Raw genomic sequence first — 20,343 nt, 5'->3', positions numbered from 1 at the left:
CTACTACTACTCATACAATGTGGCTGTGTTATGCAACCAGGACACACCAAAGCAGATTTGAGATGTAGATCATTCCATTAATTTGCTTTTGTCTGGCTATCCCCTGGAGACCATTGAATTTTCTACTCACCTATTGATTTTTCTGTGTTTAAAAGGTAAAGGGTGCTCGACCATATGTTTTCTAGATGTATAGTTTCTTCTTATGTGGTTACATAAACCAGTTCTATAATGCGGAAATGTAATTACAGCATCATTCCATAGTAATTTGGTAAAAGGTTAATAACAAGCTTTCTTAGAGCTAAGCCTTTATAAGAATTCAGACTAATATTTACAAAAGGGAGATTGAGTTCTGGCTTTGTATGTGAAAGCTGACATAACTGTAACTGTCAAGATGTATAGCATGGTATCTTCTCTATTTAGTACTAAAAGACTCAATTGGTATAGGCAGATTTCCTCAGAACACATTGCTAACATACTTGATTGCTGAAGCTGGATGCTGTGCTCTTCCTGGCCTGGAACAGTGAGTGCATCTGCAGTGATGTCTGTCTGCATTAAAAATATGCTGAATGCTATTGCAAGCATTTGTCATAACAAGTGTGGTCTTGTAAGCTATTTGCAAACAAATAGTATGTATGGCTTGTTTAGAGCTCTAGGTCTCTAGTACAGAGCAGTCCTTGGATACCACTGAAGACCTCTCTGAGTCAAGTTCAGGAAGTCTGGTTAATGAGGAATGACTGTGACAATTCATGAAAGCCTGTGAAAAATCTGATCTTGTGATCTGAAATCTCTTAAATGGTTAGAGCCATGATTGCCTTATTCTTCAGATAGTTGTAACTCTTACTTTCACCTATCATGTGTGAAGCACACTGCTGTACCAGCACAGCCACATCATTGTGGCCACTGAAGGAGGGAGAGCTACTGCACATGTAAAACAAGCTCCCTCAGTGAAGATTAAACAATTCTCAATTAACAAGTAACCAGCTCTTGACAGGCCTGATTGCTGTCCCCTCAGATACTAAGTTTGCCTCTGCAAATAAGATGTCTGTGACAAGTTGAAAAGGCTTTTGGGCAGAACAGGTTGGCCACATCTGTTTGTACAGCCCTGCGGAACAGCACTAGTAGAGAGGTGGTGATGTGTCAGAGTGGAAAGCATGATGATGTAAGAAAAGTATAAACAGTTGTTGAGATGAGGCTGGTATTAATAACAGGATGGTCAAATAGAAGTCTGTAAATACCTAGGAACTTCTTTTTTGCTCTAATTTATTGGATTAATTGAATGTGTATTTCAATAAATCATCAGTATTTCAGATAACATATCAGGAACTTTAGTCTTTGTGCTTATTCATATGAAAATTACTTACAGAATTCATTTTTGGTCATCTACATAATGATTACCGTGTAGTATTGTAGAATAACTAGCTATAAACTTAAATATGTTCAGTAACAAATTCACTGCATTTTAAGCCTGTTACAGCTTTTTATAGATAAATATAATATAATGGATTTTGTAGTTTAAGATGCCTGTTGTACCATTGAGATTAGTAATTTGAGTGATTAGTGATTTAATATTTTTCTTCCAGATTACTTACAAATTTGCCTTAATTGCTAATTAATCCTTGAAATGAATTCTAGAGGTTAATGTGGTCCATACCTATATCTGAGCTAAGTGTTTCATAGTAATCATTTTTTTTTTAAACCTATGTTCTGATAGGGTCACTCCACTTCTAATTGTAGGAGTTTATAATAAGCAGAATATTAAATTTGGAATTTCTTTGTAGCTTGAGGTGTTATAGGGATCAGTAATTTTATCTGGTCACAGGTAGGTTTGAGAGTAGGCAGAAAGCAAGGAAAATCATGAAACAGGTTGGGGAGATCTATAGCTTCAGCAGCAGCCTCTTCTAATACAGGTTATCACAACAGATGAAGAGCTCTAGTGAATACTTCCATATTGTGTAAACAGTTAAAAAGCAATCAAGAGTGATACTTAGCTATCTTCAGTAAGAGCAAGAAGAATCCCATTTAGACTTTCAAGGATCTGGTCTTCAGCTTCCGTGTCATCTCCACAGAGCCCCAGGTACTCCAGGTGCTGACTCAGGGTTTCTAAACAGAAAGGGATGGAAAACTGTTGAGCCAGTATTAAAAAAATACTTTGAGTTTTCTTTTTTTTTTTTTTTTAATTATTATTATTATTATTTTATTTTTATTTTTATTTTATTTTATTTTTATTTTCAGTGACTTGAGCTGACTACAAGCTCATCTTCTGAATTATTCAGGTCTAAATGTGCTCATTAAATAACTGATTTCACCCAAAAGCACGTGGTAAAACTTTGGTGGAATTTGAGGGCAGAGGAGAGAAATAGAGAACTCAAGTCAAATCTGTCATTTCAAAGTATCTTTTTATAAAAATAATAGCATTTGCAGTTCAACTAGCTGTATATCTACTCACTGATAGTGGGCAGTAGCAGGCATTAAAAGAATGCAAGAGCAAAACAGATAAAGTAACATACTTCTCCATTTGTTACTAGCAGCCTTGGGCTTTAAAAACAAATCTACTAAAAAAACATCAGTGCATTTAATACATTTTCATGACCTTGTCTTCCATAAATTTTAAGATTTTTCTTTTTCTTTTCTGTTGCTTTTAATTGAGTCTCTAAACACTCTGTAACTATTCTGCTGTTCGGCTATTTCCAGATTGCTTATGAATATATTGAATGACACAGGTTCCAGAAAAGGTAACCTCTAATAACTGTGGCTTTCTATTATGAAAGCAGTCTTTATGCTGCCCTTCAGGCTTCACCAGATAACCTTCTCTCACATCCAAAGATAGCTTCAATGATAACCTTATTGAAAGGTTTGTAGAAATCAAAAGTCATCTTCAGCATCTTCTTTACAGAATCTTCTTTATTCACCTTTTTGCCAGATCCTTAAAAATGTTTAGAGAGAGATTCAGCAACTTTCACATAGAATCTCTCCAGTTTTATTAAAATTACTACACAAATACCTGGTTTACTGCAATCCCACAATTTATCTGTGCAGAGATCAGACTTCTGTACTTTAATTTCCTGTGTTGTGTAACTGTGTTTGCCACTGTTGCTGCTTTCCAACCTATTAATTCTGCAGTTGATTTTTAAAGGGCATTCTACACATCACAGTTAATGATTTGATTATTCATTTTTTATTTTCTTATACACTCTGGGGAATAACATACCGACCTGACAATTTGTTACCATTTGTTTTATTGATTAGCTCTAAATCAATCTTCTGCCCTTTCAGTCTGAAGATTTCTCCAACTACTTCCTGGAAACAAAAAGGACTTAAAGTGGTTGAAATGAATGTAAGAAATTATGCTGGAAAACTGATGGCTGAAGTAGTTAATTTATAGTAGAATACTGCAATTTTGATAACATTTTACACTATAAAAAAGCATTTCTACTTCACAAACTATTTCACTGAAAAAGATGATTCATGAGTCTTGGCTTAGGAATCCTTCAGTAGTTGCATAGGATTAATAATTCATCCTTTTTTGTTGTTTGATAGGTTCACTCTTTTCTCTCTCCCTAATGTGCCTATTAATGTAAGATATATATATATATATTAAGTTAGAATGTGTGAATTCAGTACCTACAGGAACTGACTTCTACAGAGGAACCAGAAATGTCTTGAGTTGTTTGGAAGAAAGGAGGAATTAAAGGGAGGGGAAGTAGAAGACTATTAAAAGTTATTGTCCTTGAGAAGAAAAAAATGTCTTTGAGCTTAATTAAAAGCAGTTATTTATGAAGAGTCACAATTCTAGATTTTTGTACTTTAAAGATGCCACCTTCAGAAAAATTCATCAGGTTAAAAATCCATATGGAGAAGAAACACGAGGAAGTTTTTCCATTGTTATTCTGAGTAAGAAACTGAGGCTGTAGGTATTTGATGTCTCTTGGAAAGGTATTGTAATTGAAAGTAACTATATTTTTTTTTTGTCTTTTTATGGCCTTTTCAAAGTTGTGTGCAAAGGGCAACAGAGGCGTAAAATTGATAGATCAGTGTTCCTTGGTTTGTTTTTTAAAAAGTAGGTGATTAGATTTGTTGCCTTTTGAAAACTCCTAGTATAGATTTACAAGGATGATTGCATATGACCTGCTTAAAAAAAAGGGTGTTAAATGTTGATTTCCATTTCTGTAAGGTTCTGCTGCTACAATTTTCTGAATGAAGGTACATGTAGGTAGAAATTTTCTTCCCCCTCCCCCCCCCCCCAAAAAAAAAAAAAAATCACCTGAGTAACGTGACAATTGAATCAGCTTTCATCTTAACTAGATCTAGTGGGAGTGAGTAGATAGCTACAACTGCTGATAGTGCAATATGAAATAAATTAGGGGCCCATGAGAATGATCTCCTGAACTGTATGACTTCATCCTTACCAAGACCCAGAACACATTAGCATGAGAGAATGCATTTAAGTTCTAGTACTTGTCTAATTAGAGCAATAATTATATTCGCAACTATATTTCTAATAGAGTTAAGATATTTAGAAAAATGAAAAGGCACCTGAATCTCTTAAGTTGGAGGAGGTTGTTTTACAAACAGCAGTGAACAATATGTTACTGGTCACTCATTAGGATGGGATAGTGGTAGTTAGAAATCCAGGTGCTTTGTTATTTCTCCAGGGAACAGATTAGCAGAGAAACACCATATGCATGATGACGGACAAAGTCCTTGAAAAATAACCCATCTGGTTTGTCTATTGTGTTGTGAAAACAGTACCAAAAGCAGCAGAATCACCCAGCTGACTAGAGAGCTATTTTTGTGTGTCTTGCAGAAGGCAGTATTTAACTGCAACAGTCTTAAAATGATAAGCCCTCAGACATTCAGAATTTTCTCATGTTGTATGTTATTTCTCAAAACTCATGTAATTTAATCAATGTGGGACAGATTCCTCGATATTCGTTGCCTTTAAGTTGATGCTTACGAAAGTGGAGTTAAAGAGGAGGCAGATGCCGTCCTGTGGAGAGGCAACAACAACGGCGCGCACAAAGCTCGTGACGAAAGTTGGCCAGAAAACTGCATCTCTGTTTTGTAGAAAATTCTGGGCTGTTGACATTTCGTTTCATCCCGTGCTGGAACAGAATGTCGACGCCACGGAACTTGAGGCGAAAGAGAACAATTTGTTTCAGTTTTTGCAAATCTGCTCCTTCCCCAGCCGGCAGCCGGGGCTGGCCGTCAGCCCGGACGGCTGGTAGCGAGCTGGGTGGAAGCCAGGCAGGCCGGCCAGCTGGTAGGCCCCGGGAGCGCCTGCTGCCTGCATGCTGAGGAGGCCTTAAGTAGAATGAATGTGTCTTGAGGAATCTCTTCGTTCTCTTGAATCAGCGGTTTTCATCAGAATATTGTTGATCAGCTTTAGGAGTTGGCTGTATGAATGAAATGCAGTTGAGCTCTGCACTGGAAAGCTCTAATCTTCTGTTCTCACTGGTTACCTGCAGGGCCTGCACTTCTTGAGACTTAAGTACAAAAGCACCCCCTTCACCCCCCCCCCCCCCCTTTTTTTTTCCCTCCAGTGAGCTGAAGGGCTAGGTTAATTCACACACAAATCTGAGCATAAACTACTGAGTAGAGGTGTAGGAGCCACACTTTTGCAATGGTAGTTGGCTTTTTGATCACTGAGAGCAGAAACAATAATGCAGGAAACACACTGCATCCCGCTGATTTTATCTGGCCTCTGCCATAGAGAAGGAGCCATGAAATGTGAGCTCTTTAGATCCACTGAAACACTGCTGAGTAAATTCCCAACACAATTTTTGACTAATGAAGTCCTCAAGAAGTGAGGAATCCCACACATCTTTGTATATTTTTCATTTATAACAATCCCCTAAAAAGGTAAGGCATTACCTGTTTTTTTTTTTCTTTTTTCTTTTTTTCCTAATTTTTTAGCCTTTCATGTCTGTATGAGCTATTTTTTTGTTTGTTTGTTTTTTCCTAGAGGAAACATAGACCCTATCCTGCAATTGTTACTAAAAAGAGTTATTTATCACTGTTTGGATCACAAGCAGTGTAAAGTCAGTGTGCACCAATTTGTTTCAGAGGACTTGAGAAAATTTACTCCCCTTGAATGCTTGGCCTTGTGTGTTTCCTTTACAACTTTATTAATTTCACAAGCTAAACTTGTTCTGCTGCTGTTTATCTTCATAATATTTTAGAATGTTCTTCTACACACTTTGATTATTATTCAAAGCTATAAATAAATGCTTTTTTTCTGTAATATAAAGGCAGTGATTTTTACAGCAGAAGTCCATTTAGCTCTGTGTAATATCTCTGGTAATAGATGATTAAAGAAAAGTAAAAGGTGATGGTACATATTCTTTCCCTGGTATATTCTCGACTTTAAGCAGTCAACTCTTCAGGGATTTTTTTAGTTGGAGTTTTCAGCTGGTTTAATTAACACTTAAATTCATGGACATCTTTATTTTAAATTTGCTTGGTTATTTTCCGTTATGTGGCTACCTGCAAAATCCTGCAGCTATAAACCTCAATTTTCTCACAGTATTTTTTGATGTTCTTTCCTGAGACAATTAAATTAACGCCTGGTATGTGGGAGATGCAAAATCTCCCATGTAATCCTACAATAACAAATGTGTCTGCATGCCAAGTAGAAGAATTAGCAGTGGTGGAAGTAGGGCTCCAGGTCTCCTTCTCTAGCTATGTTGTATTATATTTACTCGATAAATTGGAGATGAAGAAATATGGAAGGGCTGGTAAGTGTGTTTAACAGCAAATAAAGCATATAAGGTCAAATATTCACACTTGTGCCCAAAGAAGGTAGAGCAGCTCTATCATTATTACAGTTTTGCTGTAACTGAAGGAAGCAAAACCTGCTGCTTCTAACTCCATTGGCCCTAGCAAGGAAAGGAGGGTCAAGGCGAAGAAAGATGCAATTTAATTTGAGTTTTTTTTTTTTTTTTAATTTCTCCAGTGGTAAAAGTGAAGTACTGGAAGAACAGATCCTCCATCTCTTCAGACTTTTAAATCCATGGCAAGAAGATTGTCTCATAAGGTACGTTTTTATTCATCTCTATATGAAAAGACATAGCCATGTTGAAAGATATGCTTTGTTTCTCTGTCACTGCACTAAAGGGTGATGCAATGTAGGGGAAAAATCATTAGATTAAAAAGGAGCTGGGGAGAGAATTTAAAACCAGTATCATAGGTATAACAAAATTATGAACAATTCACCTGTTTTTTTTACTCTTGTTTGTCTGCATAAAGAATTTTAGATTACTCAAGTCCGTAGCCATAAAAAATTTGCAATAGAAGTAGATCTTAAGGATTCCTTTGAGGTAGGTTTTTGTGTGATGGTGGTGTTTTATTTATGTAAAGTTTCTGAATGGAAGTTACTTGAAAGAAAATGTCTGTGGATAGAAAATGACTTCTGCTTTGTAGACACAATTGCTGTAGTAAAATTAGCATAGATTGAAGAAAAGGGAGAAGAAGTATTTTGAATTATTTTTGAGAGTTTGAGTCAGCATTTTAAATTGCAGTTCTCTTGATGGAATGCCCTTGGTTTAATTAAGCTGAATTGAGTTTAATGCATGGTCCTGTTTGTGTCAGCAGCATGGGGTTGAAAGCTAAATGTCATTTGGAATGACACCTGAGACTGCTCTAAGTTAATTGAGCCAGGGTGGTCCTATAGTTGATGGTCACGCAGGCATACATTGCCTTCACATCTTGCCCATGCATCCCTCAGCAATCCTCTGCAAGAAGGAAAGCAGTAGGAATGGATGACTAGTATAAGTTATTCTAGAAGGCTAGAGCCCTGTCATTAACTGGAAATTGAAATATATCATTCTGACCATCCCTAACAGTAAGAAATCCAGATCCTTTCCAAGCAGCTTTGTCTTGTTCGTAAACTTGACAAGACTTGACTGAAATCTCTGAAGATACAGATTAGTTTTATTAAATGCAAGTATTGGGTTAGGCATATGCCTTGAATGTCTGAAAGAAGCCAAGGTTTCCTTTTGATTTCAATGTGAAAATGGCCATGTTCTCCCCATTATTATTATTTTTTCTTATTTTGCCTGATATTCTTTTTACCTGTTCTGGACTATTGGTGTATATACTCAATGTTAGTGGCCAAATACCTACAGTTTCTAAGAATTATTTCAAAAATACCTATTATCAAGAAATGGAAAATAAAGGAAAGTCTACTATTCATATTGTTCACAAAAACTCGCCTTTGCCTATTGCTTTTGCAGCCTTTCTGGTTTGCATTTACCATCCCTGAACTCTTTAGAGCACTGTTCATTGTCTATGATCATGTGGGATGCACCTCTGAACATTTTACTGTTCAGAAGAATGATAGTGCATCAGGTTTTTAAGGAGATTTTTACTGTTTAGCTTGAGCTGCAGGGTGAAAAGATGATGAAAACAGGAATTTAAGCCTGTTCAGCTAGTACTTACATTAGTGTTCTCTATTAATTGCAAAGAATCTAAATTTTTTTTCTGTAATCCATGTCTAGAAAATCTCTAATTGTCATTGATTAGCCAGGACAGTTACAAATACCTTCTTTGACTCAGTGTTATATCTGTGGTTTTTTATTTTTAAGTACTGTGGTCAAAAAAATGAGTTAAAAAAAATAGGAACACCTAGCAGTAGTGGAAAAAAGAAATAACAAACGCAAATAGGTCAGCATCTTATGGCCATAGCTGGATACTGAGTGTTGGGTTTTTAATGCTTAAACACCAATCCCTTAGCAGAAGAGCATTGCGAGGGCATGGTAGCAGAAAGTATTGGAGGGAGTTTACTACGGTGTTGGTATGTCTACAATATGTGCATCAGCTGGCCTTGGGCTATTCTTCAGTTTCTCAGCTGTCGATTACCACCACTCAGCATTTATTTCTGTGGGGCTTCCTATTGTTCATCTGCTATTTGGCCTGCAGGCTGTCCAGAAAGCTCAGTTCTCCTTTGGCCTTTGGTGTCAGGCTTGTTTCCAGGTGTATTCAGAACGGACATTGGAGAACAGATGGGTAGGCAGAGCACTTCTCTTCTGACCTCAAGTTTTACTAACAACCTGACTGCCCTGAGTGGTGAAAGATAACTTCATTATGTGTCTGAGAGATTTAAAAAGAGTGTGTTGATGTGGGAAGGGACTTGAATGAATTGCATTCATCATTACCATTTAAATGGCGAACCTGAGCATAGTTTTTAACTTGAGTAAAACATAAATGAGTGAAGAACTTGAAAATGTCAACAGTTAAAGGAGAGGAAGGAATGTTGCATGATTTGGTTGGCAATTACATGGTTGAAGTATTGAATTTTACAGCACAATGGCTGATGTACAAAGCTGTAAGCGTATGGTAACACAAATTTGATATATTACTGGTGAGAAAAATGATGATTGATTGTGAAATGGAGACTAACAGGAAACCCGTGTTTTTGAAAAAAAAAAAATGTTTTGGGATAGTTGAATTCCACCAAGGAGGGAATGCAGGAATGATGGGGGGGCTGGTACAAGGGAGACAAGGGGTTGAAAGCAGACCCTGCTGGTCTATGGCTGATGCTGTGCCCTGTGGAGTCTTCAGGAAGAACGGCTGCAGAACCCTGCCTGAAAATGGATAAGAGGAAAAATATGTTTATCCTAGGATAACCTGAAACAGATCAATGAGATAAGTCGGAAGAAAGCCAGACAAGTTCAGTCAGGGAGAACATATGTGCTGAAGAGATGACCCATAGTATGAAAAGCTGCTTAGTTGTATTCTGTTAAACTTATTCCTGTTTTGAGGGCTGTAGAATAGGAATAAAATTCACTTTGAATGTTGGATCAAAATGTTGTTGTTAATTTGTGTACAAGTATGGATTTTTTTTTTCTACATTCCTGATAATTTAACCGTGACACAGTGCTTACAGAATAGGTCTGTTTGTCATGCTAGCTTTATAGGCTAATGCTGAGTCTGAGCTCCCAGATACCCTAATTCCTTATGCAAGGTATTTATGGGAATGCTAGCATGCACGTTTACTAGTCAGACTTGCAAGAATAGCAGCAAATGTGCTATGCTCAAAAATAGTGAGCAATGTACCTACAAATTTGCTTTCTGCATGAACAACAGTTTGTGTATGGGTCACATCCTCAGATTTTTCTTTGTAAACGAGGTCAGGAAGCTTGCTGGTTTAAATCAAAGTACATCTTTTTCCTTAGATGCACAGTTCTAGGAGGTGTTGATTTCACCACGTATTGTCAAACAAGGGGTGAGTTGTCAGAGCTGGCAAAGCTACATGCTGACTCTAAAACAATGTGAGCAGATAAGTAAGGGGACAAATTGTGACAGCTGAGTGTAAATTGATTGATTTTGTTTATGGAAATTAATGTAATTTCAGCTCTGTCTTGATAGTGCACTGAGACTTAGTTTTCTTAATTTGTTATGAGCAGTGTTAGTCTCTAAAGCTACTGTTGGTCACACAGCTACTATACATCTTAAGTAGGTTATCTTTTACATCATGGACTTGCTGTTTGTTCACATCTGTAGTCTTGCAGCACAAAGTGAATTAAAGGAGCCCTTTCCTTTGGTCATTATATGCTTGTGGGAAGTAGGCTTTAGTGTGAGCCAAATAACATTCAGTCTAATTTCCCTGGCTCCCTAAATTTAGCTTGAAGAGCTGTCAGTAGAGGAAAAACCAATTAGACTCCACAGCAGAGAAAACACTAAGTTCCTTTGGCTGACAACAACTACAAGGTTTTTTTTTTTTTTTTTTCCTCCAGCCAAGTAAAAGAATGGCTCTGAATAAAGTAGCCATTGCACTGATATCAAAGCATCAGACCAGACCACGACTGTCCCTGCTAAACAGTGTGTTGGGAGCGTAGATAGATGTTAGAGACCATAATAGCACAATAGTGACAACAGTTGGTATTGTCCAGCCCCTGATATGTTGTTGTAAGAAAAGATGCTGGCAAGTGTTGGAGGTAGACCACAGAATGGTGGGCTGGGAGGCTCTGAAGTTGCGCCATCCCTGACCTCCAGCTGCCTGCCTTCTCTCCACAGAAGCAGAGGAGTTTCTTCCCTGGCATGGCAATGCATGCAATCCAACTGTCCACAGGGACAGATCTGAAAGCCACCTATTTGGCTGCAGATGTTTTGGCTGGTATATGGGTGTTGCTGGAGCACACTGATGCGCAGTTTAAGTGAGAATCTGTCACTGCAGCGAAGAGAAGATGGCTGTGTAGAGTCTAGAAAATGGACCCTAGTTGGGAGCACTGGGAGGCCCAGCCAGGAAGTGAGTAGCCTGCTGAGCAGCTGCCTGGCAGGTGCTGAGGAACAAACTAAATACAAGTATTGGGCTTCTGTGCCTGGACTCCATCTAAACAGGCACAGCACAAAAAGGTCCCTCAGTCCACAGGAAAACTCCTGAACTTCTAGGGTTTAATTCATGATTATTATCTGTGCAAGGAAACCCTCAAGCTTGAACATTTTAGATTTCCAGTTGTGTGTGACAAATGCTATGTAAGTTTATTGTATCACATAGATTTAGGAGGCTATAGTACAAAGCTAGATTGTCAGACTTGAAAGGACATTTCTCTTCTGCTCTGGTATAACAGCAAATAAAGTGTGTTTCTGTTGTTCAGAAGGACAGAGCTTTTCTGCACCTCATCCTCCATCTGCACCTGTCTTGTCCTTGATAATTATCTGTATGTCTCCACCCAAGATCTGGAAAATCCCACTGAGAGGGGAAGAACTTGTCTCTGCACTGAGTTAAAGGTTCCACAGCATCTACAGTGCAGTTACTACAGTTTCTTGTAACTCAGAGGTTTCCAGACTTTAGTGGGAACTTGTGTAAATTCTGGCAGCTTTTTTTCTGTGGGTGTTGTCTGAAGCTTTTGCAGTATGCAATATTACAGTGCTGATCCTGATACGTGAACTTGACCCCACTAGACCACTTAATAGGGATGTGAAGAAGATCCTTGAAAGATACCCTTGAAGTTGATTGCATGGTGGACATGCTCGGAATATTTTTTCCTAGTTAGTAGTGGAGGGTGGCAGTATTTATGCAGCGTATGATATCACACAGTGAAAAAGGATCATTTGGAGGTCTGACATGCATTTTAAAAATTATGGCCTTATAAAATCAGTGCTTAATACAAGTGACCCATTGCTGTAACGTTTGGCTTGTTTTCGCGCTCTGCTCCAAAACCTGAGTTGCTCAGTAGAATCTGCTGTATTGGTGCATTGCTTTATTGCTTCCTATAAAGGGCTATTTTCATGTGTGTTCCCAGTGCAAAAAAGGGTCAGATTTTAAAGGTATGTTAACAGGCATGGGTCTCCTAACACTTTAAATTTAATTTGGGTATTTTTATTTTTAACTTCAATATATTGGCCTACTGTTACCTGTGCTTTATGAAAGGTTTGAGTTCTGCTATACAAGAGGGTTGGCATTGCCTGGGCATTGCTGGGGGCACGTGGGAAGCTGCAGTGCGGCTCCCAGGCTCTGCAGTGAGCTCACTGCCGGCAGCTCCCAGTAGCTGTTCTCTGCTGCTGGAGTGAGAGGGTGATGATGTCAAACAGTGCTGTTTGAAAGGGAGCAGGCATGTTGATATCTTGAGAAAACTCTGGATGTACTAATGAAATAAATAAAGTAAAATGGTTTGCACACAGGTAGTTGTGAAGTGTTTTTACCATAGTTCGTGTATACAACAGCTCCAGCCTATGCAAGATGACACGAATATCTTCTATGTGTGTGTCTCTTCCTGGTCTGAATCTTGGAATAAGGTCTTCAAGTGCAAAACTAAATTTATGTAACAAGCTTTTTTTCATAGCACCTAGAACTGTCAGGTTCACAAGTCTTTACAGCTTCTTTCACTTTTATTTTTCTGGAAGAAACCCGTACAATCATTAGAAATTATTTTAGCTTTTTTAAATATCAAAACATATGCCAAAGCTTATGGGAGGGATTCGGGATTTGGAGAAAAGAAAGGAACAAAGCAATTCATGAAGGTGTGGAGGTAGGAAGTGTTTTTGAATGAATCATAGCATTTCTACTGTGGTGAGCTTGTGCATTTCGGTCTAAGTACTTTGACTAGATTTCTTCCTACTATTAAACTTTTCTTGCACAGAGAAGATAAAGAATGAAGACGAAATACTTTTGATTAAACAGTTTAGGGGTGCAAGATGTTTCAGCAATTGGGCTCAACAGTGCTGATTTCAAATACCTGTTTCTGGTATTTCTTATCCTTTTAGTGGTAAAATGTTCTCTGATTTGAAACTTCAGGTAGTTTCTTTCTGAAGTGGACATGTATTCACTTTTTTTTTTTTTTTTTTCTGGAAACTTTTTTTACTTGCTTCTCCTTCATTATCTTTTACAAAGCCTTTTATACTTATAAATACTTCTATGCTATAAATACTTTTACAAAGTATTTCTTAGTGGATAAAGGGTTGACATTACATAGATATTGACAATTCTTATATTTAACTAGATACGGCGCCTAGCATTTTCTAGCATTGTTACCATAATCCAAGTCTTTAAAAGGAGCATCCACCACAGACAGAAGAAACATCCTTACCAGAAGGAATGTACTTTTTGATACGTAAGGTTATTTTATGTTTTAACTTCATATCTAGAGATGTCTAAGGTGGTGTCCTCTTTGAAGGAGTTTCTAGAGGTCTTTTAGTAAAGCTGAGCAGTTGTCCCCAATTTCTTTTAGTGTAAACAAGGCAGTAATTTTAGACTGCAATCTACAAAGCAAATTCTCAAGCCCATTTTATAGATAGGAATTTATTGTCATTATATTTTTGCTGGGCTGAGCTCTGAATTACATATATTTTCATTATATCTGTTACTTGAAATTGGCTCCTTATTAGAAGCTCCTTATTAAAAAACCTTGCTAAAAATATGTATTGTTTTTGATATTAGATTAATGAAAAGATAATTGAGTTCATTCCAAGCAGCACTGAATTTTATTTAATTTAGCTTTTTTTTTTTTTTATGATTAGGGAGAAGTAAAAAGCATATAAACTGCAGTTTCAGGTGATTAGGTACTAAACGTTACTTAGATAGTGACAGAGCAAGAAGTGGCCCTTTCCAGCTGCTTGATGACCTTGTGATAAAAACAAATTACTGTGTTTACAAACAAAGGAAAGATGGAAACCCAGATAGTGAAGTACTGTTGGGTTTACGCCTTCAACATCTATTCTCAAGTGCTAGAGCTTTGCTTCACACAGCACAAAAAACATCTACCTGAAATGAAGCAGAGAGACTTGGAGGGGTTTGTTCAGAACTGTGCAGTTTGGGACCCTGTCTCCCCTGCTGGTGCAGGTCACGATGGCTTTACTGACGTTGGTGCAATCTTGATTCTAATTCTAAAGAACAAGAGTGGCTGAATTTCCTTCAGGTACTGGAAAGCAACAAGCCTTAAGTCTTATTTATTAATCTCACGTGATGCTTGAAAAATTTGTAAGGAAAAAAAAAAATCAACAGCTGTGGGACTTCCACTGTATGGATGTATTAAAGAATAAGCTGTTGAAGTAAATGGTGTATAGCAAGATACTGGGGAAGGTTGATTACCACATGGAAAGAATTTGCCTAGGCTGGGCAGTTTAGTTTTTTGAGTTGTAAGGTAGCTAACACAGCTTGTCTGAAAAATGCTGTAACTGTTACATGGCTTTATATGAATGAAGAGTTCTTTAAAAAGGAAAATTTGATAAATCTGTACTAGAACTTTGTGGTCTTCTGTTTGCCACTTATTATTCTTCTGGCCAAAGTTTTATACTTGAGGAGCACAAACAGTGCTGCATGACCAAATGCATGCTGTAAAGAGCAATAACGGAAGTGGAAATGAAAGCTTTGAGCAACCATCAGCAAATAAGCCTTCTGAACAGAACGTTCACAAAATAGGGCAAATATATAGAAAAAATGTAGGAATAGGAAAAGAAACAACCCACCATGACAAGACTTGCTTCAGTCATCTCCATGAGAATTGCAGTAGAAACAATAAGTCCTACAGAAATATTCTATGCAGATAGAACGGGGTTAGGCCAGAAGCAATACCAAGATACACGTGTAATACTGTTTAGTTCACCTATGTTTTGTGTGCCCATCTTTGAGTTTTTATGGTGCTTTTAAATTATATTTTGATCTGCTTTATCAGTGTCCCAGAACTACTGAGATGTTTTGACTTGAACATTTATTTAATTGACTAAGAAGATAATTATTCCCAGTAGCTGCTCAATTTTTGTACTCCACTTAAGAGACAGATTATTTCACCTTTAAACACGTTGAGTAATGCTAAGATTAGTTCCACTGATGTCATGGGGTCTAATTGTGGAGTAAGTTACCATCATGTGAATGGAGGCGGAAGGCTGAACCCTTTGATACAGTTACCTGATAGCTTTTGATGATCTGGAGAATAATGGAAATTAAAATCAAAGGTGTGTTTTAAATCCAGTCTGAATGTCATTCCTTTCACATGGAACATTCGTATTTAAAGGCTTACACACTCAGTCTTTAGGCTAAGCGTTGAGTCATAGAGAAACACATTCAAAGGCTGGACCATTCAGATGCATCTCCAGTCTTTTCAGTTGCGCTTGACGAAGAGGCAGAGGCAAATGGGAGCAGTTTTGCTTTGATGTATGTTGTACAGTCAATAGAGAATGATAAATTTTAGTTCCCCTCAAAATATTTTATTCATAAGAACTCATAATTTTCCGGTGCCTTTTTCAGTTTTCATTGTCCTTCTCATAATTTGCTGGTGTTATTTAAACAAATCTTAGTTTTCATTTGCGTGCAAATTGTTAGAAACAGGGGACACAAGATTTCAGGTCAGCTACAGTGATGTGTTTATTATAGAACTACATTTCTATTTTTAAATTATTTTAAATTAGTTTTCTATTTCTAGCACATACATTTGCAATTCCTGTATGAGAAAGCTGTATTAGCAATCATATCTATCTATAGTTAACAAGAGCTTTACTTACCCATAAAAGCCGCAGCTCTCCAGAGTGGGGACAATAAAAAATAGCTGATCTGTACTGTGAGCCTTTGTCCTTTACAACTAGCAAGCTGTGAATAAGGGAGAGATTTTATAGCTTTCAGGCTGATGAGCAGCCCACAGCACGCTTTGCTCTTTTCTCCTTCTCTTTTCTGTGACCCTGCTCTTCAAATGCATCTAATACTCCATAATTACTTAATCCTCCACCACTGCTTGTGTTTCCAGTTCTTAGATGTCATTAACAGAAATGGAAACACAGCAATTATCGTGCTGGGAGAGAACCTTTCAAATCTTCAGAATAATTTATATTGAATTTCCCTTTCCTGTCATTCAGGAAAAGTGATTATTGAATCTAATAAAGAACAGATTTTCAAGAGCCCAGTTACCTTATTGGTATCTAAGTACACCAGCCAGTTTAAAAAGTGTTTGGTTCCCTGAAGCTACATCTAAAGTCTAGCCAAACTGTGTCAATACCTGAATCTCACCTGGTGGGTGCTGAGCACTTGAGAAAACTCATCTGATCCACATTCACTTTATTATCATTTCTGCTTTTCACTCACGCTTCAAGTTCATGTGACTGAAGCATATGTGGCCAAAGTATTTTTTTCTATTCCATTAAGATAACATTAGAGTCTGAAGCTGCCACTTCTGCCTTACTATTTTTGAACAAGTAGAATGTTTATTAAATGTTCTGTGTTTTGGTGGGAGTAATTGTTATGGGGAAAAAAAAACACACTATTTTCCAAGCAATAGTTTCAAAAAGGTACATTATTTCTGTTGCCTTTTTCAGCCCACTTTATTCTGCTTGAGAGTTGAGCCTCTAACATACAAGGCAGTTACAAGAATGGCTTACAGAGTACATGCTGTGCTTCCTTTAGGATCTGCTACAGCCCCCTGACGTTGCTGTAGCATGAGTTTAAGGAAACACTGTCTGCCTGTTAATACTATTTAAAGATTGTTCCGACAAGCAGATTGAGCTTCCCAGTGTGGCACGATGTATTGTCGCGGTTGTGGATATAGCACTGGGTTCCAAGTCTGTAGCGCTCTAAACTTTGCTGCGCTGTGGTGCTATAATAACTGTGATGGTTAAAACACTGAAGGGAGTTTAAATCGCTGACTCTTAAAGAAAAAAAGTGATCTGATAATGAGTTTGGAGCCTGAGGATCTTGTTAAGGAGGTTGGAAGTTTTTACTGACTCTTCCTAGATAATTAAAAAGCTGGTCCCCTTGGCTGTGTTTATGGAGAGGGAGGGTAAACTGAATGCATTCTCTTTTTTTTTTTCTGTTTTTTTCCTTTTTTTTTTTTTTTTTTTTTTTTTCTCCAGTCATATTGGCATGTTTTGCAGTTTCAAGTTAATTGGAAAATAAAGTCCTAAGGTAAAGATTGCTACATTACATATCCTAATGGGAAAAACTACTTGTGTATCATTTGTTTGCAATACTGCATTTGGAAGAAGTATTCTACAGATACTGGAGAAATATGGTATGTGTTTGACTGTTTAAAAGGGACTGAGATCAGTCATGGATTAAGTTGCTTGTCACAAAACAGTGACACCCTCCTGCCAGCTCAGGGATTTACAAGATGAATTGGCTCTTGACCACTCTTGGGTATCAGAGGTACTGCTGTGGAGTTTAGGGTACTGACAATTCTTAGGCAGGATTGCCACAAGCTGTCAGCATGGGCAGAGGTGGTGACATTTCTGAAATGCGAGGGAGAAGGGTAAATGATGGCATGTTAAGGGCAAATATGGTAAAGGGTGAAGCCTTTAAAGAGATGTAATACAAAGTATGGTGGGGAGGAGTAGGTGGTACTGTGGCATTAGGTAAGCCAGAAGCATACAGCCTGTATAGGGGCCGCTTCCAGTGCCTTGTGAAGTCAATGGGAGCTTTTCAAAGATTTCAAGTAACACTGGATCAGACTCATGAATGTGTATAAAAAGGTAATAATGGAAAAAAAAAAAAAAAAAGAAAAGAAAAGCACCCGTCCTTTGTAAAAGCCTGAAGGAAACAAAATGAGGTGTACAGTAAATTGGTGAAGACAAGTAAGAAATCACATCAGATAAACTCATCTTCAGTGTCGTTCATCATCATGCCTCAGTGAATACTAATGGGAAAACACAAGATCATAATACTGCAAAAAGCACTGACAAGCAGCCAGGTATGGAAATCCTGTGCCAAATGAACTGTGATTTTATATGCAAACTAATCAGCTACAAAGATTATGGCAAAATAAGACAGGATGGGAATCCAAATTTGTAGAACAGCGCTGTCAACCTAAAATGCTCCTTCTGTTTGTATATAGTCCTGCAAACCTGTTGTATAGCAACACTCAGTAGTCTTTACTACCATCAGGTGCCAGCTATGCTAGGTGTTGTTCAAATGCACAGTGAGAACAGTTTTTGCTCCAGAAAGATTTACAACCTGAAAAATCAAAAAACACCTTGCCAGTAACCTGAGATAGAGCCAGTGGCAGAGACAGCTGGGGGACTTGGTGCTCCTTGGAGGAAGCAGCCCCCAGCTCTGGAGAGGCATTAGCTTCAGCCAGCAGGGCTGAGCGGGCCAGCATGCTGGCCTGGGTCTGCGCCTCTGTGCAGCTTCTGAAATGAAGCAGGGACTGTTGCTTGGGGAGCCAAGGTGTGTTAATGCCTCCTCTTCTAGGCACATCACTGGACTGAAAGAGATGGAGCAGCTATCTTCTCTGCAGGTCCCTACAAGAATTTCTTTTCAGCAGCAGTAAAAGAAAAAATCTAGAATAAATGGAGATTTTTTCTCTCTTGGATGGATTGCTTTAAGTAGTTAACCTAATACTTTGCACGGGGATTTGTCTCTCAGCTGAAGGTTAACTTATTGTTTTATTTTTTTGCAAAGTGGAAATGTTTATTGTGGCTTCAGGTAAACTGATCTCTTCAGGAAAAAAGTGGACAGTGGATACCTGTATTGATCAGCACAGTAAAATGTCAGAAAATGACTGCTAAAGACTCTTTACACAGGGAATCTACGGTGTTTCCATGTATGGTATCATTTTTCTTCTTTGCCTTTGAATACTTATGAAGTGATATTTTAGTCTGGTTCACAGGTCTAGTGGATGCAGTTATTTTGGGAAAATCAAAGATTTTTTAGAAGAGGAACTATCATCAGCTTACTTGCTTAGCATGAAATTTCTGTAACTATGATGAAAATAAACCTAAGGGAACAGAAGGGAAAGCGGAGGAGTTGGAGCAGAGGACAAGAACGTTAGAGGGTAGAACTAGGACCTATGGTCGTGCTTCAGCAAACTTTTTTGGGAAGGAATTAGAAATAAGGTGATCTAGAAGATCCCATTAAGACCCAAGGCAAGCCTCTCATTCTTTGCAGTCAGGAGCAAGATCCTGACTTTGTAGGACTCGGAGTGGTAGAGAGCACGTTGTCAGGCAGGGAGTAGTACACAAATCTACTGTGCTCTGGACTTACTGTACGTGCTCCCATCCATGTGTTGGATGTGACTTGAGAGTGCTGTTGTCAGGGATTTCTTGAGGCTTACAATGCTCTTGTAGCTACAGATCTGACTGGGCTACAGATATCCCCAAATCCAGGGCAAATTGCCATTATATGTCTGGAGTACTCTGGCAATAATATATAAACTGGATTTGCATGTATTTAGGGTTCTTGTCTGGAGTTCTGGCAATTTGGTCAGCGTTGTATTGGGATATACCTGATGGTCAAGTTCTCAAATTCAGGACACTATTTCTTGATGGCAGGAGAAGAATTATCAATGAAGTATATGAATTGCTGCTGCCACTGGTATTTCTTTTCAAGCAGTTTATACCAATACACCTTCAATATTGTATTATGTGAAGAATTTGGCCATCAAAAGCTTGTCTATCTATCAAAATGCCTCATTAGTTGTGAATTATAAAATTGAAGCAGTGGGCCAACTGAATACTCTTATTTCACTTTCAGATTGACTTAGGTTGGTTTACTTGTCGTGAAAATTCACTTAATCCAAGATAAATGCAGTAACTTTTATGCTTATAGTAGAGACAGAATTTTAAATTAATTCCTTGGAAATGCATTGCGTTAAGCTGGAGCAGTGGTTCATGGTAAAGAAGTTCAGCAGGCCATGGCATTTCTTTGGACTTTTATTTTCCTTGGCAGAAAAAAATAACAAACAAAAAAACAACACCACCAACAAAACAAAACACAACACAACTTTCTCTGTAATTGTGTCCTTGAGTTTAAACTTCGAGTGATTAAACTTTTGGTGAGTGTTTTCAAGTTTTTCTCTTTAACACTGGCAAATGCCAACACAAGGTTTTATCTTTCTCTGGAGTAGGATCCTCCCATTGTATGAAAATATGGAATCCATACATTTGAACTATTACGGCTTCATCTTGTGTTGTAAAACTACTTCTTGC

General features: G+C 37.9%; 2 protein-coding genes across 4 annotated transcripts in view; one reads left to right on the top strand and one right to left on the bottom strand.

Moving 5' to 3' along the window:
* Window positions 1-20,343, top strand: part of SH2D4B (SH2 domain containing 4B) — a 112,410-nt gene that overhangs the window by 8,898 nt on the left and 83,169 nt on the right. Inside the window, exon 3 of one of the 2 annotated variants that reach the window (XM_035329514.1) lies at window positions 6,953-7,033. The gene's annotated coding sequence lies outside the window, so the exon portion shown is untranslated. Of the gene's footprint in view, window positions 1-6,952; window positions 7,034-7,731; window positions 7,841-20,343 lie in introns of those variants that run through there. The other variant, XM_035329515.1, reaches the window with a different exon arrangement.
* Window positions 1-20,343, bottom strand: part of LOC118168848 (rap1 GTPase-GDP dissociation stimulator 1-like) — a 51,038-nt gene that overhangs the window by 19,158 nt on the left and 11,537 nt on the right. For both annotated transcript variants that reach the window (XM_035329508.1, XM_035329507.1), the window contains exons 2-3: window positions 15,937-16,021; window positions 1,990-2,100 (exon numbers count right to left, since the gene is read on the bottom strand). In XM_035329508.1, coding sequence (XP_035185399.1) covers window positions 1,990-2,100; window positions 15,937-15,940 — 115 coding nt within the window. In that variant the 5' untranslated portion in view covers window positions 15,941-16,021. The remainder of the gene's footprint in view (window positions 1-1,989; window positions 2,101-15,936; window positions 16,022-20,343) is intronic.

Source organism: Oxyura jamaicensis, chromosome 6 (assembly GCF_011077185.1).
Source record: "Oxyura jamaicensis isolate SHBP4307 breed ruddy duck chromosome 6, BPBGC_Ojam_1.0, whole genome shotgun sequence".
NCBI lineage: Eukaryota > Metazoa > Chordata > Aves > Anseriformes > Anatidae > Oxyura > Oxyura jamaicensis.
Note: the sequence above shows the minus strand (reverse complement) of the source record. Positions and strands in the feature narration are given on the sequence as shown.